The sequence below is a fragment of the Mytilus californianus genome, unplaced genomic scaffold (genome assembly GCF_021869535.1).
Source record: "Mytilus californianus isolate M0D057914Y unplaced genomic scaffold, xbMytCali1.0.p SCAF_12, whole genome shotgun sequence".
In the NCBI taxonomy this organism is placed as follows: Eukaryota; Metazoa; Mollusca; class Bivalvia; order Mytilida; family Mytilidae; genus Mytilus; species Mytilus californianus.
This window is the reverse complement of record NW_026262604.1, coordinates 38,081,541-38,109,327: the sequence shown is the minus strand read 5'-3', so window position 1 is coordinate 38,109,327 and position 27,787 is coordinate 38,081,541. Positions and strand designations below refer to the sequence as shown.

Sequence of the window (27,787 nt, the reverse complement as noted above, 5' to 3'; positions counted from 1 at the left end):
CAAACTTGTATATTTTTATTATTATGTGTGTTTTTCTGCATTACTTTACAAACTGTTAAATGGTATTGATGACTTGACCGCCATTTGTATTGTTTTCCACATATACATGTAGAAAGGCAATCTTCGGGGACCATTTTCTTTTGTCACCTCAGCGAGTCCATATAGTTATACCATCAACCATATGGTTACATAAGAACGATGTTCTTTCCTTTCCTTTTTGGTGATGAGCTTCGAGTGAATTCTTGAATGTAAACAGCTTATTGCAAAGGGAACACTTCTCTCTTTTGATGTTATTATGTCTGTTGATGTGTCCCTTAATGTCCCATAGTCCGTTGAAGCCATCACCACACGTGCTTTATTTGTATTTAAAAATCAATGTGTGTTTGTCCTTGATATGGATTGATAATCTGGCTCTCAATTTGAACATGTTGATATTAGTAGTTGCATGTGGAGCACTGTCCTGAGTTGGGTTTTGATGAACCATTTCTTTATGGCTTTTCGGGTCTAGCTTTCTACTAGTGGCGTAAACACATATAAAACATCTGTAATACTTAACAGCGGCATTTTAAGATTCATCCGAACCCTCGATCCCCAAGGGTGACGGGGGAATAGAAGTATGGTCACCATTGGTCTTCCTCCGACCGGCGGTAAATCCCTCGTCAAAGTGGGGCGTCCGTTTGGCTGTGCGGGATGTACAAATTTGCAGCCACGTCCGGTCAGAATGGGGACGTTAAATCCGATGCCTCGTGTAAAGAGAGTGCATGCTCTTTGAACGTTAAGAACCCTTGCAACAACTCTTTGAGGGGTCCGTAGGTGACCTGTTGCAAGGCTAAATTTCTGTCCCTATCCAATATACCCTCATTTCCCGTTGCAGTCTAAATTTCTCCAACCTTAATCCCTTAATCTATTACAGAACCTACCAATTTTATTTATTGTGAACTTGTTCTCGTCCTGAATATGCATGAAATATTTGCCACTGGACGTTAAGTAACCAACAATCAATCAATCAATCCGAACCCTCGACTGTTTCCTACATCCGGTTGATAATTATATTATAAAAAAGTCATATTTTTCATAGACTGCTTTAGGCATGTTTACACTTAATCTGTTGAAGGTTAGTGATAGATATCAGTGAAAACTTTATTTTGAACTAGCTTAGAATTGCTCTTAGATCGTTTCTTTGTTGTTCGTTTTCGTGCTTTGTACCGTTATCAAGCCAAGAGCCTATAAACCATTGGTTGTCTTTTGTTGCTGTCTGCCATGACTTAATTGTTTTCGTTTCTTGTTGTAGTTTAAATTGGATCTTTTGTTGTTTTTTTTTTTAATTAGCTCAAGTTACACGGTATGGTATTTGCTCATTGTTTAATGTCTTACGGTAAACATATTCCTTTTTTAGCTCACCGGGGCCCGAAGGGTCATATGTGAGCTTATGCCATCACTTGGCGTCCGTCGTCGTCTGTCGTCGTAAACTATTTCAAAAATCGTCTCCTCTGGAACTACTGGGCCAAATACCTTCAAACTTTAACTAAATGTTCCTTAGGGTATCTAGTTTATGAATTGTATCCGAAGTTTTGATCCATCGACAAACATGGCCGCCATGGCTAAAAATAGAACATAGGGGTCAAATGCAGATTTTGGCTTATATAAAGCTTTTAGAGCAAATCTGACATGGGGTAAAATTGTTCAGTTGGTCAAGATCTATCAGCTCTGAAATTTTCAGCAGACGAATCGAACAACCCATTGTTGGGTTGCTGCCACCGAATTGGTAGTTTTAACAAAATTTTGCTGTTTTCTTTTGTTATTATTTTGAATATTATTATAGATATATATAAATTGTAAGCAGCAATAATGTTCAGCAAAGTAAGATCTACAAAAAAGTTCATATGACCATAATTGTCAATTGACCTCTTAAGGAGTTATTGCCCTTTAAAGACAATCTTACACAATTTGTTCATCAAGTTTGCTAACATTTAAAAATCTTCTCCTCTGAAACTACTTTACCAATTACCTTCAAACTTTAACTAAATGTTCCTTCGGGTATCTTGTTTATAAATTATATCCGAAGATTGTATCCATCGACAAACATGGCCGCCATGGCTAAAAATAGAACATAAGGGTCAAATGCAGTTTTTGGCTTATATCTCAAAAACTAAATCTTTTAGAGCAAATGTGACATGGGGTAAAATTGTTAAATTGGTCAAGATCTATCGGCCCTGAAATTATCAGACGAATCGAACAACCCATTGTTGGGTTGCTGCCAGCGAATTGGTAGTTTTAACAAAATTTTGCAGTTTTTTGTTATTATTTTGAATATTATTATAGATGTATATAAACTGTAAGCAGCAATAATGTTCAGCAAAGTAAGATCTACAAAAAAGTTAATAAGACCAAAATTGTAAATTGTCCCCTTAAGGAGTTATTGCCCTTTAAAGACAGTTTTACACAATTTGTTCATCAAGTTTGCTAACATTTAAAAATCTTCTCCTCTGAAATACAGGTGAGCGATTCAGGCTCCTGAGAGCCTCTTGTTATATCACACAACGTACCATAACATTTGATATTCGTGGGGGTGGGGGTGGGGTGGGGTTGAGTGTATTTTTTTGGCGGATTGACTTTTGGATGTCCATTAGTTGCTACACATCCTTCTTTTCTTTCCTCGAAAATTTATTTTTACTTTTATATACAACCATTTTTTGCGTTTTGTTCTACAGAATATTCATGTTAATCCTGTCTATACAAGGTCATTTATTTTCAACTCGTACTATATTCTTTTTTTTTTTAAATCCTCCCGAGAAAATCAAATGATTGTCCCCAAACAACGTTATGAGTATTTGTTTAAATGACAGTAAGCACACGTCTATATGTCTTCACAGCCATTGATATCTGTAATTTTTCGAACGATTGAATTTTCTAACCAGTTTACACTTTCATATAGATAATGAAACTTCATTATATGCACAAAAGAATTCACATGCATCAAAGAGGAATTCAACTGTTGAACTGGGATTATATGTTGGTAAAGAGTGTATAGATAGCAAATATTACGCAATTGAAAGATAAAGACGTATAAGATGCAGTTTAGTTTCTAGATAGCATTTATTTCTATAATCGCAATTACTTTGTTAAGTTTAAACAATGATATTTTTCAAAATTGTATTTAAATAATGTAGAAATCACGGGACACTTAAAATGTATAACAATTAAGAAAAGTAAACATGTTTTATTAGTGCCAAGGTCGTGCGGAATTTTTTTTAATTAGAAGAAATACTATTTAATATTGACTGTTGGTTGCTTAACGTCCAGTGGTTCTCGAGAACAAATTAACAATAAATACAATAGGTAGGTTCTGTAATAGAGGCGTCCGGGATTCAGGTCGGAGAAATTTGGACTGCCACGGGAAATGAGGGAATATAGGATAGAGACCGAAATTTAGCCTTGCAACAGGTCGCCTACGGACCCCTCAAAGAGTTGTTGCAAGGGTTCTTAACCTACCTATTGTATTTATTGTTAATTTGTTCTCGTCCTGAATATGCATGAAATATTTGCCACTGGACGTTAAGCAACCAACAGTCAATATTAAATAGTATTTCTTCTGCATTAGTATTGAATGATTTGCAATTTTGATTTTCTCGACAAATATTACGCCTTGAATTCTGATTGGTCGTCTTTTTGTAAGACATCAGATGCATAGTTTTGAATCAAACGACCCCCAAAGGTGACTGGGGAATAGAAATATGGTCACCATTGGTCTTCCTCCGTCCGGCAGTAAAACCCTTGCTAAAGTTGGGCGTCCATTTGGCTGTGCGAGATGTACAAATTTGCAGCCACGTCCGGTCAGAATGGGGACGTTAAATCCGATGCCTCGTGTAAAGAGAGTGCTACGCACTTTGCATGTTAAGAACCTTTGCAACAACTCTTTGAGGGGTCCGTAGGTGGCCTGTTGCAAGGCTAAATTTCTGTCCCTTTCCAATATACCCTCATTTCCCCGTGGCAGTCAAATTTCCCCGACCTTCATCCTGGACAGTCTCTATTACAGGACCTACCTATTGTATTAATTGTTCATTTGTTCTCGTCCTGAACATGCATGGAATATTTGCCACTGGACGTTAAGCAACCAACAATCAATCATTTAAAAATAGCAGTAAGAAATAAGTAATATATCAATATATACATAAAAATAATATACATACGAAGATGTGGTATGATTGCCATTGATACACCTCTCCACCAGAAACAAAATGACGTAGAAGTTAACAAACACAGGTCACAATGCGGCCTTCAACAATGAGCAAAACTTATACCGCAAAGTAAACTACAAAAGTCCCCGAAATGACAAATGTATAACCCCCCTCTAACCTGGGACAATGGTGTTACAGTACATCATAACAAACTATAAAAATCAATTGAAAAGGCTTAACTCATCAGATCGAAACAAAGCACAAAAAACCTAACAAGAACACACAAGCCACAAAGTACAGAAATGAGAGTACTCGCAGTTACTGAAAACTGGTTCAAAACCAATAACAAATAATTTAAAGTCATGTTACTAAGACTTAAAGACTACATATTAAAGCAAAATGTCATAAGACTTATTATTTGACTTGCCTTAAGAGTGTATTTTTCTTCTGTCTGCACTCATTTGTACACGATGTGTTCGATATTTGCACATGTATTTGGGATCTTCTTTATGAATTCGCATTTAATGCTAACATCAAGATAAGGTCAATTGAAATCTGCTTTGTCACTTAAGTTCAAAAGTTTCGATCTTTGCTGCATACCAATTGATTCTGTTTGTATATTTATCTGAACTTCTTTGATTTAGCTGCAAACATATACGACTAATTGACGTTTCAGGGAGATATACAGCTTGTCTGTCAAATTTTCTTTTTCGTTTATCATATTATCATGAATCAGGCCGTTGTTTTCCCGTTTGACTTTTTTTTTCATTTCGGGGTATTTTATAGCTTGATATACAGTATTGGTTTTGCTCATTTGTGAAGAGGTCGTACGGTGACCTAAAGTTACTCACAACCTCGTCTGTTTATCTCTGGTGGATATGTTTTTTTATTCGCAATCATACCACATCTCCCTATTTTATGTAGCCATCAGAGAAATATGTTTATTTACCATGAAATTGTAAAAATTTTCAAACTGTTGAAAGTCATAAAACTATGTTATTTTTTATTATTAAAACTATATTTTGAGGGATCTTCCGCCATCTTGGATCGGGAAAAAAAGCGAACATCATCATCCTAGATGTCGCGGGGGTTTATATGTAATATTTGGGAGCATTGGCATATCCTATTTCCATGGATATTATTTTAAGCTGGACGTTCAGTCATGGTTCATTGTCTTCGGATGCCTGGCATGGTTTACATGTTTAAATATGGCCATTTTTATATTACTTTCTAAATTTAATACAGGCAAGATACATCAATGCGCCAACTCTTTATTTAGGAAGTATGCAATACACTCATCATAGGTACCAGGATTGAAATTGTGTACACCTGACGCGCGTTTCGTCTACAAAAGACACAAGTGACGCTTGAATTAAAAAATTCAAACGGCCAAATAAAGTACGAAGTTGAAGAGCATTGAGGACCCAAAATTCTTAAAGGTTTGCCAAATACATCTAAGGTAATCTATTTCTGGGGTAACAAATCCTTAATATTTCGAAAAATTTAAATTTTTGTTAACAGCTAATTTATAATTATGACTTATCAATGATAAGTCATCCCAACGCATGAGTGCTGACTACTGGACTGGTCATAATTTGAGGCAGGAATGCAACTTAATACTGGACTTTATTTTTAAATAACCCCAAGGGTGACGTTCTTCACACCGGCAGTAAAACCTTGTCGTAGTGGGGCGTCCGTTTGGCTTTAAGTAACACAACTCATTGAGGGGTCCGTGGGTTGCCTGTTGCAAGGCCAAATTTTTGTCCTTATCCAATTAAATTTTATGAAGAAGTGGCAGTCAAAATTTCCTGTCCTTTATCCCAGTCGAACGCTAATACAGACCTACTAATAATTGTGTTCATTGTTAATATACTCTCATCCTGAACATGATGAAATATTTGCCACTGGAAGTAAAGCAAATTTTATTAATCAATTAGTTGAATAACAAAATTATAGGATTTTATTTTAATTTTAATGAATGTATAAACAAATGACTTATTCTGCCTTATAAGTGGAGATAACTGATAATTAGAATTGATAAAAGAATATACAGGGTTTTTTTTGGAGTTTTTTCTTCTTTTTTTTTCTTGTGTCAAGGTTATTATTTTCCTAAAGCATTTTATAAGAGCTTTCTTCTCATATTTTATTTCAAACTTATGTCACTTAGTATTATTTCTATTCAAATAATCGTATTTATCCCTGTATTATCTTACAAAATGTGTAACATTTACAGTCCATAGACATGATAGAGTACTTTAACTATATGTTCAAAAGAGCAAGATAAAGTTCATTTTGTTAAACATCTAGTTAAACATGATAATCCTTGGGGTATCTAGATTGAAATTTAAGTCTGGTGATCCCGCCTGCTAACCAACAATGCCGACATGTCTAAACTAGAATATAGAGGTAAAATCCAAGTTTTGTCAGTTGAAAACTGCTATAGATGGAGAAAATCTAACAAGGAAAAATAAGTCAGAATGTTGAGATCTACCTGCTGAATATTTACATAAACACTGTCAGACGACATCTTACGGGAGTTATTGTCCTTAAAGGGGCATTTAGCTACGATTTAGACAAACATTTGAAATATACGATTTTTTGTTTGTTTTAAGTATAAATAAAAGTGACATTTTGAAAAAAGTATTTCCTTAAAAGCAGCCATTTTGACTGTTTGGTCCAAATTTGTCAAAATAAGCTCAAAAACATCGCTGATGTATAATTGACTTGCAAGTCAATAATTTAACCTCATTGAATGCGTATTCATGTGTCCTGTAACTTAACACCTTAGTTAGATATGGGTTAGGACGTACAAGGCGTGTTCAGCTATTAAAAGAAAAAAGATTGCCAAAATTGAAAGTGAAACAAGGTTGAACCATTTCGTTGGCTAGTTCGATCCACAACAAATCAGTCTTATACATGTAAAAATAATGATTAATATATGTTGTTAAGCTATAATATGAAATCAAACAGACTTAACAAAAATCCAGTTGCACGTGCTCGCTATGTATTTACATTTATATTTATGTTTATTTCTGGTTATACGATCGTCGGCAGTCTTCGGAGGTTATCTCTATGGTAAATTAGATGGAGAGAGTACAAAATTGAAGGACAAGATCTCTAAAATAAGCTCTTGTGGAAGATTTTGCAGGTTTGTATCAAATATAATAATTTTTGAAGTCCTTATGCAAATATTTAATATATAATTCAAATATAGAATAAAGGACTTTTTGTTTTTGATACTGACTTTATCACGGTAAAGTATCAGGTGAGCCCGAAGGCCTTTATTCTTTTTATCGGTAATTATGAAAAAATTAAAATCACCAGAATAATAGAGAAAATAACAAACGAACTACTTTATCCGCGTCGAATCACGGCGAATCACAATTGACGTCACAGGCTGCATAACATCATTTGAAATGTTGTAACAGTGCAGTAAACATGGCCTTCTCTTGCACAAAGTATTGAAAATGAATTATTATATGCTTTTCATTAATTCTATTTTTAGAATGCCTTTAACAATGCGGAATATAATGGTAACATACCGGTAAGTCAAATTTCTTTATTTTTCACATAGGATAGCATAGTATGATACGATATGAATCAGCAGATTTTACATTGTTTTAGAAGTTCGGGTAAAATCTTTTACTATATTTGGATAATTTGCCTAATAATTACACTTTTATCTTGCCGTTATACGCTCAGCGTTCATCCTGAAAACAATCAAATTGATTTTAGGAAAGCACTATATTTTCAGGCTGACTCTAAAATAACTGAAAGCTCATTTCTTGTCGACCTCATAATATTTCACATATTTTAACAGATGTCAATCAACTTTGGTCTATTAACTTTCTCTTTTTGTGGTTTTACAAAGTCATGTCATTCTTTTTTTCAACACGGACTAGAAATATGAAACATTGAAGGCCCGGGTCACACCTTATAAAGGCTACATTTATGGTTAATGCAGACTTTTTACCTATTCCACTTCAAACGTTGTCTAGTTTTGGGGTCCCGGGCACCCCCTTTTTCAAATCCTAGATCCGCATCTTAATTTGTTCGCTTATTCGTTCTTTGGTCTATGAATAGCTGTCTATACACTTACAATGAAACCACATCTCCTTAATTTTTGTATGATGGTCCCACAAAAAATGTCGAAAATATCTATATTTCATATTTTTCTAGCTTTTCTCATGCGATAGCTGTACCTTTTTGGTTACTATTTATGTGTTGCGTCCAAATATGAATTGCAACACTTAATAGTGACTGAACAGGTAAAACAAATACTTCTCGAGAAACAGAAAAAGTAGACAACTTGGAACAGTGCTAGCACCAGACTATTTATAAATAAATACGCGGATCGGAATAGTAAGGAAAGCTATCAATAATATTGCGGATAACGCAAATGTTTTAAGTTTATCGGATTTTTCGTATATTGTCTGTTCGAATTTTAACACAATCGTTCAAAAAGGCTCAACTTATTTTACTGAAACAACGAAAAGTGTTTCATACACCAAAAACGCGTGTGTTTCTCCGCGATTTTATGAATGAAAGGGAAAAGTAGATCCTTACGCGGTGCACTCACGCATGTCAATTGCGAACTGACACAATAATTTTTTTTATCACGACCAGACCAATGATACTGACATTATCAGCGAGTACACATCAAAGGAAAAATGCACAAATTATACCGATAAATACTAATACAATATAGACTAATTTTTTAATAATATATATGAAGACCGTTATTTGATAGATTTATTGGGTTTTTTTCGAAGAAAATTGCCATGTCATACCAACTCATTAGCATCTTGTTTCCGAATCTATTGAAATAAGGGTTCCGAATAGTTAAGTTGAAGACGCCTCTTCCCGAATTTTACGGACACCATCATGATTCGTTCGACCGTTATGGAATATCTGTGTCGCATATTACCACGGAGATATTCATAGCCACATTCCATACTCTTTTCCTCAATTATAAAGGCCAAATGCGACTAATCTTCGAGTGTACTTGTCATGGACATTTCGTCGGGTGACACTCGTAGAACAGGATATGCTTACATTTTGGAGTACCACATAGCAACCCCGCTTGCATGTTGGTGGAGTTCATGTTGCACAATCTTTAGTCTTCTTTTTATAGTTTTGTCGGGTTTTCTTCAACATATAGGCTTTGATTGTCCAATTTGTACGGTATGTCCCTTTTAATCTCACCTGACCAATAGGGCCAAGTGAACAATTCACATCATTTGACGTTGTCCGTTAACCTTTACTGGATTTTCTCCCTCAGAAACTACCAGACAAACCAAATAGTGGTTATTATCTTTCGTTTGGGTATTTAGTTTGTCCAATGATCCAGCCTCTCAACCCCATGGCCGTAAAGGGTAACAACATTATATAGGAATTAAATTCAAGAAGTGTCTATTATCTTGAAAATGTTAAAGATGACTGAAATAGGTCAGGACAAAAATGTTTAATATGTCAGGATCTATTTACGGTTCAAAATAGTCAGACGACTCCTTATTGAAGTAAATTACTAAGTAATGATTTTTATATATTTTATGATTTTGACTATTATCTTAAAACATTAGAGATAAAAGAACACTGTAATAGTATAAATGGTCAGCAGGAAATATTTTACAGATAAGTTATATGGTCAAATTAGTAAGTTGACTCCTTTTAGAATTTATTTCCCTTGAACGACATCTTTTATCCATGTTCTGTCTTATTGCGACAAGAAGAAAATAGGAAGTAACTTTAAAAAGCAAAAGTGATAGGCAGAACAAGGTCTACAAATAAGTCATTATGACCTAATCGTTATTTTGCTTCTTATAAAATTTTTTGCATATGAATGACGACTTTTGTGTTTTAGCGGTAACAGCACTAAATAGAGCGAATTTTTAATTCACAAAAAATATCAGTTAAAAAAGATTTATAAATAAGTGTAATGGCCGAAATCGATAGGAGTTATAGTCATTTAATGATAATTTATTTATTAATCTGGTTTGCAAAAAATCGGTACATTTCGCCTCTCTCTTAAGAGTAGCAAACATGACCATCAAAATATCATTTCGTCAATATGGCCAAAATCACTAGTCGATTCCTTATATGAGAAATCGCCCTTGACTGATGATTTTCCCTAAAATATTATCACCAACACAAGATCAACAAAAAATCTAAATCAAAGAATCACAAATCATGTCCATACCGGAGTTCTTGTCTAAACTAATTTTCTAAACTACAACCTCAGAATATTTAGTTCAATTTCTTTATTTGCACTTATACATCATTTACACTTCTAGTAGAGAAATTACGTGTTTTTACATTGACTTTATGTTTGTCAATTTGTATAATTGTACATTCCACTTCCTGTCTCAATTACCTGAAATAGAAAAAAAGAAATATCAGAATATCCCACCTTTTACTCGGAAGTAAAACAGAATTATAAGAATATCCCATCTTTTACTCGGAAGTAAAACAGAATTATAAGAATATCCCATCTTTTACTCGGAAGTTAAAAAAAACTATTAATTTTTGTCCAGATCAAATTATCAGCATCTATTCAATCAGCAATATAAACAGAACGACAGAATTATAGACTCCTTAGTCAACGGGCGGTATGGATAAACTCATAGATATCAAGCTTAAACTTTTGTACGCCAGACGCGTGTTTCGTCTCATCAGTGACGCTCGATTAAAAAAAGCTTAAAAGGCAAAATAAAGTACGCAGTTGAGGGCATTGAGGACCCAAAATTCATGTTTCAGATAAAGAAATAATGAGAGAGTGTCATAAACAAAACCGGCAGTGCAACCTTTGCCAAATTGTTGACGTGTTGCAAAAGTTATTTCATGCCATAATATTGAATCTTGTTTCTACTGAAAGGTACTTTTTCCTCTTTATTTCATAGAAAAAATAGAGTTTAGTCATTGATTGAATTAAAAAGAAAGTGTTTCCTCTGGGTGGTAGCAGCTATCATTTGTTCGAAATCTAAAAATTGCTTGTCTGAACGTTCCGAACCCAATTATTCAAACTGTAATTCACTTAAGATCACATATTGCAAATATAGAACTAAAGAGTCCACATAGAATGAACTGAAAGACCGTAAAACTACCCCATATTATTGTATCATTTAAGCTTAAACTGAATAAAATGTAATTTATTATTTTGAATGACATTTAATTGCACTTTTGATAATACTCATCTAGTAAAAATATTTGTTTTCAATAAGAATATTACATTATTAACATAATATTTCTGCTTAAGCACCTGATAGCACCCCGGTTTTTGGTAGGATTCTTATTGCTCATTCTTTTGTTTTCCGTGTTGTGTTCTCGACTGGTTTGTCTTTTCGTCTTTTTCAGTTTTTTGTCATGGTATTTTTGGTTTTTCATTGACATATATGTTTCTCTTTTTTGCATGCTATTGTATGTTTTCTTATAAATACCTTCAAATATAATGGTTGTCGAGTATAAAAATAAATATATTAAAGTAACACTTACTACCAACCACCACTGCCACCACCGCCACCACTGCCACCACCGCCACCACTGCCACCACCGCCACCACCGCCACCACTCTCATCACTGCCACACTGCGAATATGGTATCTTTCTACCTCTTCCGACAGTATAGAACACAGCTTTGCACTCGTCACAATAATTGTTACTATGAGAAGACATAATTAACAAAAGTTATACTGTTATTAGAAAACTGATAACAAAATTTAGAAAAAGTGACCACAATTCGTAAATAGGAAAGGGAAGATGTCTTAAAATTCGAAGAGAAGAAAGATTATGCAAACACTGCAAAAAAAAAAATGAAGATGCAATTCATTTCCTTTTTATATTGTGATATTAACAGTAATATTAGAAAAGTTTTAATTTTGATTTTTTGATAAATGAGAACACATTTTATAGATTTAAATGATATAGATAAAATTACATATATCCTCAACCCAAGATCAAACATTCAGGTAAATAAGCTTGGATCCTTTTTAACAGTCTATAGAACTGACGACAGGGGACTCTTGAAATCTTTACTTTCATTATGTATATAAACGATCTTGTCAATATTGTTTGTTTTTATTTTTGTTATGTTGTGTCACATGCTATAAATGTAAGAGTTATGGCAATAAATAGTTGAATTGAATTGTTATTCAGTTACAAGAAACTGTGATACGCATGGGTGATATCGGAAACTAATGTAATTTACCACAAATGGAAGTTTTGAACGACCTTGACTGGCTATACAGCCCTTGCACGGTACGACCTTGACTGGCTATACAGCCCTTGCACGGTCGGCAATGTAATTTACATACATAGTGACAGTTTAAATTGTATAAAATAAAATATGAAAACAACACGGTGTAGATTACATGCTTCCGAAGCGCTTATCTGAATTTACATTTGTACCTTCATCAGGAACGTTCGAAGTAGAATATTTGAAAGCCAAGAATGTTTAAGAACCGGAACAGTTGAAGAGCAATATGACCAAATAGGACATAAAAATAATAGCCAAATCCTGGACCATCTAAAGTAGACTTTGCCTGAGAAAGTTGACTTAGGTAATGTCAAAATTCAAACAGAAAATATGCTTTCTTTTCCGTGTTAACATTTGCGTTCAAGATCTGTATAAATTATCGTTATTTGTCACGGGACATTAAACAAGCAGCACTAAATCAATCAACATGCTAATTATTAACAAAAGGCTGAAGAAACAAAAATATATATATTTGTCCCCGTTGGCCCGGTTTTGTAATTTGCTAATTTCATTTGTAAGTGTATGTAAATTTAAATAAACAAAAAAATTATCTTACCAGCAATGGGCGTTCGGATAGTTAGGACAACTTTCAATATCGCATCCTTTCGGGTGACATCCTGGGTAATATTCGCTCGGAGAACATTTAAAATCAGGGCATTTGAAATCTGAAACAATATGATTTGATCTAATAATGACGAAAATGAAGGTGTACCGGCTGTGTTGCTAGGAAATTAGAATGTCGAAAACGTCAAAAAATGCAAGACAACTACATTGTACAAACCAGGATTGAAAATAACACATAGAAAATATGCATGAGCAAATCAACATTGAAAAAACAGATTTGTATGACAACAGTCCTTTCAAAAAATGAGCGAATGGTCAAATTTACTTCCTGTTTCAGTAAGAGTTTATTCAAGTGTCCTATTTGGGACCGTATATTAATAGTTTTCACTTATTAAAGTGGACGCATAAAAATCACCAGTTTGCTAAATAGGACTTGTATATGCACATACATTTAGTGTGGCGTCCATTTCGCTGAACTAGAATACATTATTGTTTAGGGGCCAGCTAAAACCCTTTTCCGGGTGCGAGATTTTCTCGCTGCGTGTAAAACCCATTGGTGGCCTAGGGCTGTTTTCTGCTCTTTGGTTGGGTTGATTTTTCGTATACACATTCCCAGTTTCCATTCTCAATTCTACATACTATACTGTATCTGTGCGGCTGGGTCATTTTTGCAATATTTTTTTTAACCTAGCTCCTATAGTTTTGTTTTAGATATAATCAAAAACTACAAAACAAAATATTAAAATCAACGTTTCAGGGGTAATAACTCCAAAAAGTGTTGTAAAATTTTCATAGTTGATAGATTTTTTTCATGCTTATCATTTACCCTAGCTCCTATAGTTTTCAAAATAACTGCCAAAAAATATGCGAAAAATTGAAAAAAACGTATATTTTAGGGGCAATCACTTCAAACAGGTGGACAGATTCTTCTCAAATTTACAGGGTTAATAGATCTTGTCATACCGATAATTATCGCAATTTAAACCTATCTACAAAAAAAATCACAATAACAGCGAACAACTGCAAAAAATTGATATTTTAGAGGCAATAACTTCATAACAGGTGGGCTGTTTTTTTCTCCAAATTTCTCATTTGTACATACATCTTGTGCTGATCCTTTTAGCAATTATACTTTAAACCTAGCTCATAAGTTTTCAAAATATCGACCAATAACTGTTAAAAATTGGAAACCAATCGATATTTTTGTGACAGGAACTCTAACACAAGTAATAGTTTTATTTCCAATTTTCAGGGTGGATACATCTTGTAAGGCTGATTATTTATTCCAAGAAACACTTTAAAACTACATGTAGTTCCTATTGTTTTTGAAACAATGGCACGGAAATGCCCCAAAAGTTGAAAATAAAATATTTCAGAGGCAATAACTCAGTCCAAAACATGTGGACAGATTATTTTTCCAAAATGTTCAGGTTAGATAGAACATAAGGTTCTAACAATTTTACACTTGTCAGTTTTTTTTTTCTCTAATTGCTACAGTTTTAAATTAACCAGAACTGTAGTTTGACTCCATTTTCCTTTTTAGACACGGCAGCAATGTTGGTTGATCCACTTGGAAAAATCACAGACTTTATACTTTAAAGTAGTTGAAATCATATAGATGACGTAGACAAACTTTGGTTTTAATCCACTGAGCAGTTTCAGAGAAGATTTAAAAACAAAAAATGTCCTTTTTGAGAGAGAGAGAGAGAGAGAATAACAAGATCCTTACTAAATAAAAAAGTTGTTCCTCTCTTTGTATCTATGATGAGTTTATTCGATTTTTTTTTATCTTTATTCATCACACTACATATCTTTACATACTATACAATTATTACACATATCATAGATACAATATTATCACATTTTGAAGATAGTCCATACAATATTGCACACATGCATACTCTTACACATTACAGCATTATCACTTCGTTTTCTTTTTTTATTCTTTTTTAATCTTTGAATTAAAAAAAATGTAATAAAAAATATCTAAAAAAAAGACAATCAATCTTATTTATATTTCATAACATTGCTTTCAGTAACCACGGTTATTAAAACATGAAAACAATGTATGCGGATGGTTTTCCAATTCCGTCACATAATCAACTTTATTCCGACATTGTGAGTTATTAACTCAAAAACTTGAATTGACAGATCGTTCAAAATCTTTTTCTATATTTTCTGGCAATTTATTTTTATGTATATGTCTCGCTTTAACAGTTGGAATATACTTCTCAACACCTAAATCTGTCTACCTTTCAATGCAGTCGATATAAGACATATAACAGAGCAAAAGGATATTTGATGGTTCCATAACATGAATACCATTTTCCATTTATTTTCAAATTAGAATAAAAAAGAAAAAGGGTAGTAAATTGTTGATATGTTGTTTCGGGTGTTTAAAAAAGGATTTTAGCAGGACTTTAAAAGATATATACAAGTCGACCAATACAAGCATTTAGAAAACCTGAGCGTTCAATTAAAAATATGTTTGGTTTCTATTGTAGATTGATATTTATTACACATGAGTATATTGCCAGCTCGTCATGCACCCAAGTATTGATTGGACTGAATATTCCTGTACCAGTAGCATCTTTATCTTATTTGTGTCGGGGCCTCGGTGGCCAAGTGGTCTAAAGCTAAGTAGTTCTACTACTGTAATCACTTACCAGTCAACACTGAGGTTGTGAGTTCGAACCCCATCCGTGCGGGTGCACTCGAGTCCAATCTTAATTGACTACGATTGTCAGTTTTCCTATCGAAGGTCGGTGGTTTTCTTCGGGCACTCCGGCTTCCATCACCAATAATAACTGGCTGCCACGAAATACCTTAAAAGTGACGCTTGAAAGTGGCGTTAAAACACCAACAATCAATAATCAATCTTATAGGTGTCAGACCACCAATTCAAAATGTCTGTCTATTCAACCAAATTTTGCAATTTTCACAGCTTTCTAAATATTTTACCTTAAGTTAAACTTCATAAAGACCAGGTTTATCCTGAATTGTATATGTATCACCTTTATACATGCCTATTTTCAACCCATGTTTATTGTCTTCTAAGAAAAAATGTCCATCACAAAATAAGTACTACTAAAAATAACCCCTGGTTATCTGGAAATCTTAAATTAGTATACTATGGAGCGCATTGATCCTCATAGACAAGTAAATTTTTGCTCAGAATGTTCTAAATATATTTCTCTTTCACCAAAAGTTTCATTTCTGCAAATTTGTTGGTTAGTTTAAGTAAACAATGACGTCAAAAGCACTATTTTGTGTCAGAGTAGGGCTACTTTTACATACGTTCTAAATTGGAGGGAGTGAATTGGTGATCTGACACCTAAACATAACCAAGATGCAATGTTTAAAATATTTTAATTATCTGTTATATTTTACCTTCGCATCTATCACCAGTCCACCTCGGTCTACAGTGACATTTAAAAGTAACTGGTCCGATCTCAGTGCATTTTCCACCATGTTGACATGGGTTTGGATCACAAGGGCATGATATATAATCTGAAATAATATACTATACATCATTTTATACGAAATAGGCAAGTTGTAAATGGAGCGATACAAATGAAAAAGATGTTAGGTAACCCTTAATGAGATAACAGCACAAATACCCAAAAGACATATGAAGGTCTGTTACAGGACAACAGTCTAATATCCAATTTTCAGCAAAACTCCAGCTGTTTGCCCTTCATCCTTGTCGATCTACTGTTCAAAACATTCATCTTTGTGTTATGAACAAGCATCTAAAAAGAGATGTGTATCGAAAATGTCTCAAAGTGGCATTTTAGTTTGTCCAACAGAATCTTAACATTGCGGTCCACAAGCACACGTAAAGATACCTGCCCCTTTCTCGGTGCACGTTTCGCCGTTGTTGCATGGGTTTGGGTCACAAGGAGTTGGCACAGCATTTATTGAAATAATGTATGTTTTTGAAGAAGTTTGATTATTTTTTTGGTTGTCCATGGTGGAAGAAAATCATCGTATGCTTTTATTTGGATTGCAGACATAACTCCGTGCATATTACTAATTCAAAGGTGACCTGTGTCAAGGGGTCTAATAATCTATGTGTATAGGCATAAATGAAAATCGTAAAGAATTCAATTTGACTAGTAAAATTTTTATATTATATGCATAGGATATTACTTTATCTCTGATGTTAAGCTATGTGTTTTGTTTACTTAAAGAGAGATCTCCTTTCAGTTTTTTACTTTTCAGAGGGAAATTCTTTTCTAGGTATAAGACAAATATTACGCATTTTCATGCTTATTTGGCGGCATTTTCCTTTGATCTATTGTTTTTTCTCTTTGATCTTTACGATTTTTGCCAAATCTCACGCATTTGCATTATTAAAAGTTGGCAGAACTGCAATGAAAAGATCAAATATATTCAAAAAACAGATATTGATGTGTTTTTTTTCTTCTTCTCCCAAAATTACTATTAGTGTAGTTGTAACAAGCTTAGACGGTGACCTATTATTTGTAATATACACGCCACTTAAACTCTGGTGGATAGTTGTTTCATTGGCAAGCATATCATATCTCCTTTCTTCAATATTGGTGTGTCGTCCTGAATATGCATAAAATTTTTGTAATATATTTGCCACTAAACATTTAACAATCATTAATACATGAATGACTTTGCAATATATTTGCCACTAAAATTAAACAATCATTAATCAATCAATCAATGATATGAACTGTCGATTTACAAATAGCAACACATCCCAATGTTGTGTATGTGCTTTGAAGTCAATTTACACACAGCAACACATCCCAATGTTGTGTATGTGCTTTAAAGTCAATTTACTAACAGCAACACATCCGAATGTTGTGTATGTGCTTTGAAGTCAATTTACACACAGCAACACATCCTAATGTTGTGTATGTGCTTTGAAGTCAATTTACACATGCTCAATATCAATATAGACCGCGTTGAACGTTAGAAGGATTTCAACCTAAGAATTATATGCCCCCCAAGGGTGACTGGCAAATAGAAATGTGGTCACTACGGGTTTTCTTCAAAAATAGGGCGTCCGTTTGGCTGTGTGGGATATACAAGTACGCAGCCACGTCTGGTCAGAATGGGGACGTGAAATCCGATGCCTCGTGTAGAGAAAGTGCCACGCTCTCTGCACGTTAAGAACCCTTGTAACAACTCTTTGAGGGGTCTGTAGGTGGCCTGTTGCACGGCAAAATTTCGGTCCATACTCAATATACGTTTTCCAGTGGCAGTTTAAATTTCCCCGGCAGACGGCCTATATTAAGGACCTACATATTGTATTTATTGTTAATTTGGTCTCGTCCTGAACATGCATGAAATATTTGCCACTGGACGTTAAGCAACCAACAATCAATCAATCAATTATATGACCCTACAACTGTATATATATATATAAACAAGTCTAAATTGAAAACAACGTTCAAACCTATGATTGCGTTGGATAAAAACCGCAATTTTTATACGTGTACATGCAAAACAAATTTCTTGTTAGAGGGGTCTAAATACAGCACAAACAGCATTTTCCAAAAGACCAAAAAAGTGAAAAAGTATATTTTAACAAAACGCATTTGACTAACAGGTCGAACAACAAATGTTCTTAAACCCTGCTGACTGCCATTGGCGATTGTTAAATAAACGGTTCACCGATGTAATAAATGGATCTTAATTAAAAATTTAATACTAAACAGAAAACAATAAACTTGCGGAAAAAATGATAAACCGCAAACAAAAGGTGCAAAGGTTTTTGTACACCATATCCGGATTCGACAATTAATGTCTCTTCAGTGATGTTAGGAATCGAAACGGTATTTGGAAAGCCATACAATTTACCTCAATTTAGGATAGACTCTTGAATATATATATATATATATATATAAATAAGATAATAGATTCGTAAGTGTTTTCTCATACATCAGGAACAGGATTGTATTATCTCAGAAATGCTAACTAATTTAAAAATACTTGTCTCTGTGGTGTTCCACTCTCCGTATTCTTGGACGAAACAGACACTTACTAAAATCGATATTTCACCTTCGTATTTTTCACTCTTACAAAACGGTATACTTTTATTGTTAGTAAAATGTTGCAAATATTCAAAAGGTTTTTCTACCCAAGGTAAAGATGACCATAGCCAGATTTAGCACAACTTTTTGAATTTTTTTATTGTTGATTTGGTTTTTTAATAGAAAATTAAGAAGTTGTGGTATGATTGCCAATGAGACAACTCTCAACAAGAGACCCAATGACAAATAAGTACCTTCAAGCTGTTTTCATTCGAGCTTCACTGATGTAGACAAAGCTTGGTTTAATGGTACTAAATTGTAAGCCTGGTATCTTTTATGAGATTTGGTAGGTATATGCAAATCAATTTCCCTGCCCTTGTGTATCTTCTTTTTTTTTATGCATGCTTATATGCATGTGTCTTCAGTTAATCATTTTACTTTACCTTGAATTCAAGCTTTCTTTATGACATAATACTTGACATTTACCTTCACATCTTGGACCATTGTATCCCTGGGAACATTCACAGCTGTATGTTGTCTGGCTCTTTGCGATACACTTTCCATGATTATAGCATGGGTCGGTATCACAAATGTCTGTTGAAACATCTACAAATATGAAAACAGGTAGATATATGATTGCCAATGAGACAACAATCCATTGGAGACTGGTAGACAAGGAAGTTAATTGGTAATCATAACGCCTTAAATGGACCATAACTTAACTTAAGTTTATACTAAATGGGGTTTACAAAATAGAGAATAATGGGTCAATACTACATAAAAATTGGTAAAATAAATAAAATATATAGAAAAATAGGCCACACAAAGCAAATAATGAAGACAAATGTGGTGCTTAAATATAAAGAATAAAGAATAAAAAATAATGGGCAACCAATATATAAAATAGAAACAATGACATAGAAAATTAAGAATATATAAATCCAGAAATTTCAGAATCTAATGCATTCTGGGTAATATTTTCAAAGTGTACACAAAGACGTCGTGATTGGTTAAAAACTTCCTAAACATTGGAAATTCAACCAATGAAGTGACGTTATTTTCATTTTTGGGTATGAACAATGAAATTACCTATAAACCTTTAGATTCTGAAACGGCAAATTTATTAGTAGTTTATCGTTTTGTTAACTATGTATTAACGTAACAAAAAGAATACGTAATCGAATTTGTTTTGTATCTGGTCTGTTCATATCTCAATGTTATACATTTTTGGCTGTGACATATTTATAAGTAAGCATGTACATGCAGTTAGAATGAGGTTGTCAACTCCAATGTATCGTGTAAATAGGGTGTCACACTCTCTGCACTTTAAAGTACACTTTAAACAATTCTAGGAGGGGTCCGTAGTGCCATGTTGAATGACAAAATTTATATCGATCATGCCCTCTTTTGTCACTGCCTTTCAGATTTCCAGTCCTTTAAAGGCGAAAAAAAGTCAAAAATACAGCAGAATCAAATTTCCAAAGTGTTCTTCACTATGCAATGTAGTTACACAGCTTATGCGTAAATTGTGCAGTCTAAAGATAGTTTTTAGTCCCCGAGGGTATCATCAGCTCAGTAGTTAGTACTTCGGTACTGACATGCTTTATAACAAACCTTTCTAAAATTGTCCGTTTATAAATTTTGAAATTTACAACAAACCTTCCTAAAATTTTCCGTTTATAAATTTTGAAATTTATAACAAACCTTCCTAAAATTGTCCGTTTATAAATTTTGAAATTATAAAGAAACTCAGGTTTCAACTCCCTCAGGCAAAGTTGACCTTCTATAGATTTGTCTATTTTTAGCTACTTTTTGGTCATATAGCTCTTCAACTGTTTCGGTTCTTATACATCCTCGGCTTTCAAATATTCGGCTTTGAGCGTTCTGATGAAGGTACATCCAGAAAAGCGCTTCGGACGCATGAAATTATTCAACGTGTTGTTTTTATTTTTTCATAGCAATGAGATTGTCCTTGCCTTGTAATCAGTAATTTCATGGACAAAATGGCCACTTGACTTAAAACAATCTATAAAACTTAAAATGTCTATACTGTTTACATTTTCTGGTATATATATATAACAGATAAAGTGACATAATGGCTGTTTTCCACTAATTAGTGGTTTCCAACCTTTCAATTATCTGTGTTTTGATGTCAGATAGTAAAAAGCTGAGGCCAAATTTTATTTGATAGTACAAAAGATTTAAATAAATAACCACAACGTTCTCCAGTGTAACCAAGCATACAATAGCATTTATATCCTTCAGAAGTTGCGCCGCAAAAACCGTTTACACAGGGGTTTGGGGAACTGCAGGGGTGGTTTTTGTCTACAATAACAATAAAAAAAAGACTTGCAGCTTTTAGTGTCAAATAGTTTCTAAATCAACGTGTTACTAATGTTTCCAAATAAATGAAAAGAGATTCTACCACGCAAACCCATTAATAACGAGATTAATCCACTTGAAATAATTAAATTTTCAAACTTAAAAATTTCAAAATGTATCTATGCAAAGAGAAATATATTGTTGTTAGCGGGGTAGAGTTGTTGAATCTTTCTCTAATGATCTAAAGGGAAATGTCCTGTGCAATGTTCAAAATAGATATGGCAGCAAAGACAAAGTACATATTTTCACCTCAATTTAAAGACACTTAGAGTGAACTGAATTATTTAAAAGAACCACACCAATAAGGAGGTGAATGGTAGGTGGCTAGCATATACAAAGTATCTAATTATATAATATCGTAATATGTAATTCGATGTTAAATAAAGTTTAAAATACATACTGTATATACAAAGTATACATTGTATATACAGTATGTATTTTAAACATTATTTAACATCGAATTACATATTACGATATTATATAATTAGATTTTGTTAAAATAATCTAGAAGTTGTATTATAATTATTTTATTTTTTTTGAAAGGGGTGGATGGGGGCGGGGTTGTATACATATACATCTTACTTTTAAAAAAAAAATCTAATTAATAGTTAGAAATATTATACTTGAACTTACGATAGCATGTGGAGCCACTGTAACCAGTATCACAGACACAATAATAGTGGTCTCCAACGTCATAGCAGGTACCATGGTAACAAGGACTGGATTCACATGGTTTGGGTTTACTTAACCCTTCAAAAAACGAAAGAAATTTATATATTTACGTAAAGTATAGAGAGTCTTGAGTCGCTTGGTACATGTACATAATTTGGTGGGGTCCAATCAATTTTACATGCATGCAAACCTCCAAACTTCACTATAAAGACCAAAAAGTCTACACAGTCCAGCTACTATCAGCTGGTCACTCTTTTTATTGCGAACCAAATGAAAGTTTTCCACAGAGTCGTCTGCTCTTGACCAGGGTATTTAAACTTTTGTCTTTTCTCTTGTCCTATTGAATAAATACAATAGCTATTGTTCTCTGTGTAGTTTTTTTCTTTTCAGAGGGAAATTCTTTTCTAGGTATAAGACAAATATTTCAATGAAAAGATCAAATATATTTAAAAAACAGATATTGATGCTTTTTTCTTCTCTCAAAATTACTATTAGTGTAGTTGAAATAAGCTTAGACGGTGACCTATAATTGGTAATATACACGCCATTTAAACTCTGGTGGATTGTTTTTTCATTGGCAAGCATATCATATCTCCTGTCTTTAATATTAGTGTACTATGTGTGTCGTCCTGAATATGCATAAAATATTTGTAATATATTTGCCACTAAACATTTAACAATCCTTAATAAATCAATGACTTTGCAATATATTTGCCACTAAAATTAAACAATCATTAATCAATCAATCAATGATATGAACTGTGGATTTACAAAAAGCACACACATCCCAATGTTGTGTATGTGCTTTGAAGTCAATTTACACACAGCAACACATCCTAATGTTGTGTCTGTGCTTTGAAGTCAATTTACACACAGCAACACATCCTAATGTTGTGTATGTGCTTTGAAGTCAATTTACACACAGCAACACATCCCAATGTTGTGTATGTGCTTTAAACTCAATTTACACACAGCAACACATCCCAATGTTGTGTATGTGCTTTGAAGTCAATTTACACACAGCAACACATCCCAATGTTGTGTTTGTGCTTTAAAGTAAATTTACAGATGCTCAATAACAATATAGACCGCGTTGAACGTTAGAAGAATTTCAACCTAAGAATTACATGTCCCCCCAAGGGTGATTGGCAAAAACAAAATATGGTCACTACGGATCTTCTTCCGACCGGCAGTCAAACCCTTGCAAAAATAGGGCGTCCGTTTGGCTGTGTAGGATGTACAAGGATGCAGCCACGTCTGGTCAGAATGGGGACGTTAAATCCGATGCCTCGTGTAGAGAGAGTGCCACGCTCTCTGCACGTTAAGAACCCTTGTAGCAACTCTTTGAGAGGTCTGTAGGTGGCCTGTTGCACGGCAAAATTTCGGTCCATATCCAATATACCCTCGTTTTCCAGTGGTAGTTTAAATTTCTCCGTCCTACCTCCCAGACGGCCTATATTAAGGACCTACCTATTGTATTTATTGTTAATTTGGTCTCGTCCTGAATATGCATGAAATATTTGCCACTGGACGTAAAGCAACCAACAATCAATCAATCGATTATATGACCCTATAACTATATATATATATATATATACAACTCGTCTAAACATCAGCCCAACAATATTAGATCTGTAAATTTGCTTTCGCAAATTTTTTGTTCTTCCCTCGCCGGGATTCGAACTCAAGCTACTGAGATATCGTGACACCAAATCGTCTGCACTGTATCCGACGCGCTAGACATATATATACAAGTTTAAATTGAAAACAACGTTCAAACCTATGATTGTGTTGGATAAAAACCGCAATTTTTATACGTGTGCATGCAAAACAAATTTCTTGGTAGAGGGGTCTAAATACATTTTCCAAAAGACCAAATGAGTGAAAACGTATATTTTAACAAAACGCATTTGACTAGCAGGTCGAACAACTGATGTTCTTAAACCCTGCTGACTGCCATTGGCGATTGCCAAATAAACGTATCACAAGATGTAACAAAATATATCTTTTTATTTACTTATTATCAAACAGAATATATACATTGTATATATATATATATATATATATATATATATACATTAGATAATAGATTCGTTAGTGTTTTCTCATACATCAGGAACAGGATTGTATTATCTCAGAAATGCTAAACTAATTTAAAAATACTTGTCTCTGTGGTGTTCAACTCTCCGTAATCTTGGACGAAACTGACACTTACTAAAATCGATATTTCACCTTCGTATTTTTCTCTCATACAAAACGGTCTACTTTTACTGTTAGTAAAATGTTGCAAATATTCAAAAGGTTTTTCTACCCAAGGTAAAGATGACCATAGACAGATTTAGCACAACTTTTTGAATTTTTTTGTGTTGATTTAGTTTTTTAATAGAAAATTAAGAAGATGTGGTATGATTGCCAATGAGACAACTCTCAACAAGAGACCCAATGACACATAAGTACCTTCAAGCTGTTTTCATTCGAGCTTCACTGATGTAGACAAAGCTTGGTTTGATGGTACTAAATTGTAAGCCTGGTATCTTTTATGAGATTTGGTAGGTATATGCAAATCAATTTCCCTGCCCTTGTGTATCTTTTTTTTTTTTGCATGCTTATATGCATATGTCTTTCAGTTAATCATTTTACTTTACTTTGAATTCAAGCTTTCTTTATGACATAATACTTGACATTTACCTTCACATCTTGGACCATTGTATCCCTGAGAACATTCACAGCTGTATGTTGTCTGGCTCTTTGCGATACACTTTCCATGATTATAGCATGGGTTGGTATCACAAATGTCTGTTGAAACATCTACAAATATGAAAACAGGGAGATATATGATTGCCAGCCCAATGAGACAACAATCCATTGGAGACTGGTGGACAAGGAAGTGATATAGGTTATCATAACGCCTTAAATGAACCATAATTTAACTTAAGTATTTACTTCATGGGGTTTATGAAATAGAGAATAATGGGTCAACACTACATAAAAATTGGTAAAATAAATAAACTATATAGAAAAATAGGCCGCACAAAGCATATAATAGAGAAAAATGTGGTGCTTAAATATAAAGAATAGAGAATATAAAATAATGGGCAACCAGTATATAAAATAGAGACAATGACAAAGAAAATTAAGAATACATAAATCCAGAAATTTCAGAATCTAATGCATTCTGGTTAATATTTTCAAAGTGTACACCAAGACTTCGTGATTGGTTAAAAACTTCCTTAACAATGGAAATTTAACCAATGAAGTGACGTTATTTTCATTTTTGGGTATGAACAATGAAATTACCTATAAACCTTTAGATTCTGAAACGGCAAATTTATTAGTAGTTTATCGTTTTGTTAACTATGTATTAACGTAACAAAAAGAATACGTAATCGAATTTGTTTTGTATCTGGTCTGTTCATATCTCAATGTTATAGATTTTTGGCTGTGACAGATTTATAAGGAAGCAAGTACATACAGTTAAAATGAGGTTGTCAACTCCAATGTATCGTGTAAATAGGGTGTCACACTCTCTGCACTTTAAAGTACACTTTAAACAATTCTTGGAGGGGCCCGTAGTGGCATGTTAAATGACAAAATGTCTATCGATCATACCCTCTTTTTTTGACTGCCTTTCAGATTTCCAGCCCTTTAAAGGCGAAAAAAGTCCAAAAAAAATAGCAGAATCAATAGGATTTATATCCTTCAGAAGTTGCGCCGCAAAGACCGTTTACACAGGGGTTTGGGGAACTGCAGGGGTGGTTTTTGTCTACAATAATAATAAAAAAAAAAATACTTGCAGCTTTTAGTGTCAAATAGTTTCTAAATCAACGCGTTATTAATGTTTCCAAATAAATGAAAAGAGATTCTACCACGCAAACCAATTAATAACGAGATTAATCCACTTGAAATATTTAAATTTTCAAACTTTAAAATTTCAAATATGTATCTATGCATAGAGATAGATATTGTTGTCAGCGGGGTAGAGTTGTATAATCTTTCTCTAATGATATAAAGGGACTGTCGTGTGCAATGTTCACAATAGATATGGCAGCAAAGACAAAAAGACAAAGTACATATTTTTACCTCACATTTAAAGACACTTAGAGTGAACTGATTTATTTAAAAGAACCACACCAATAAGAAGATGAATGGTAGGTGGCTAGCATATTTCTAACGTGTACATTGTATATACAGTGTGTATTTTAAACATCATTTAACATCGAATTACATATTACGATATTAAATAATTATATTGTGTTAAAATAATCTAGAAGTTGTATTATTTTTTTTTTTAGGGGGGGGGGGGGGGGGGCGGGGGTTGTATACATATACATCTTACTTTCAAAAAAAAATATCTAATCAATAGTTAGAAATATTATACTTGAACTTACGATAGCATGTGGAGCCACTGTAACCAGTATCACAGACACAATAATAGTGGTCTCCAACGTCATAGCAGGTACCATGGTAACAAGGACTGGATTCACATGGTTTGGGTTTACTTAACCCTTCAAAAAACGAAAGAAATAAGTATAAAGAATCTTGAGTCGCTTGGTACATGTACATAATCTGGTGGGGTTCAATCAATTATACATGCATGCAAACCTCCAAACTTCACTATAAAGACAAAAAAGTCTACACAGTCCAGCTACTATTGATTAATTTACCTGACCAAAAAATTATCTTCTTTTTGGGGGAAATAGTTGTATAAACTCGCATATACTGCATGCAATATTGTATTCAATCAATATCAATAATATATTTTCAATCTGTTCAATATAAACACTGATTTAATTATAAAAAGTTTATTTCTGACAAAATTTTTAGTATTCTTCCAATGAATTTGCATATTTTTGTTGTTGTTCAGTTATAGAATACATTTATCAAGACCTTAATTTATACACAATAATTTTCAAGTTTGTATTTGTCTAACACACAAAAAAAAAGCAAATTTTAATAGGGAAAATATAAAAAAATTGTTCAGAAATCAACTTTTAATTTTTGAATCGGTGTTTATATTAAAACTATTAAAAATGAATTATTGATATTGAATGAATAGAACACCCCATGCAGTTTTTTTAGTCCTTATTTAGTATTTGTACATGTATTTTCATTATTGGCAGTTCAATTTTTTGTTCAGGTAAATTAATCAGTGAGTGATAGATTTCTCTTGGAAGAAATTTAAAGGTCCCATCAAATAAACTAGACCCCAAGGGTGGCTGGGGAATAGAAGTATGGTCACCATTGGTCTTCCTCCGACCGGCAGTAAAACCCTTGCTAAAGTGGGGCGTCCGTTTGGCTGTGCGGGATGTACAAATTTGCAGCCACGTCCGGTCAGAATGGGGACGTTAAATCCGATGCCTCGTGTAAAGAGAGTGCCACGCTCTTTGCACGTTAAGAACCCTTGCAACAACTCTTTGAGGGGTCCGTAGGTGACCTGTTGCAAGGCTAAATTTCTGTCCCTATCCAATATTCCCTAATTTCCCGTGGCAGTCTAAATTTCGCCGACCTCAACCCCGGACGCCCCTATTACAGAACCTACCTTTTGTATTTATTGTTTATTTGTTCTCGTCCTGAATATGCATGAAATATTTGCCACTGGACGTTAAGCAACCAACAATCAATCAATCAATCAATCAAATAAACTACACAGAGAACAATAGCTATTGTATTTATTAGATGGGACAAAAGAACTTACAAAAGTTTAAATCGCCAGGTAACTTGCAGGTGAAT

General features: G+C 33.7%; 2 protein-coding genes across 2 annotated transcripts in view; both read right to left on the bottom strand.

The window, feature by feature from the left end:
* LOC127721789 (uncharacterized) overlaps positions 1 to 27,787 on the bottom strand; it is a 222,096-nt gene that overhangs the window by 170,015 nt on the left and 24,294 nt on the right. The gene's annotated exons all lie outside the window — the stretch shown is intronic.
* LOC127721058 (notch homolog 2 N-terminal-like protein A) overlaps positions 1 to 27,787 on the bottom strand; it is a 240,977-nt gene that overhangs the window by 210,658 nt on the left and 2,532 nt on the right. The window contains exon 4 of the mRNA XM_052227741.1: positions 26,446 to 26,562. Coding sequence (XP_052083701.1) covers positions 26,446 to 26,562 — 117 coding nt within the window. The remainder of the gene's footprint in view (positions 1 to 26,445; positions 26,563 to 27,787) is intronic.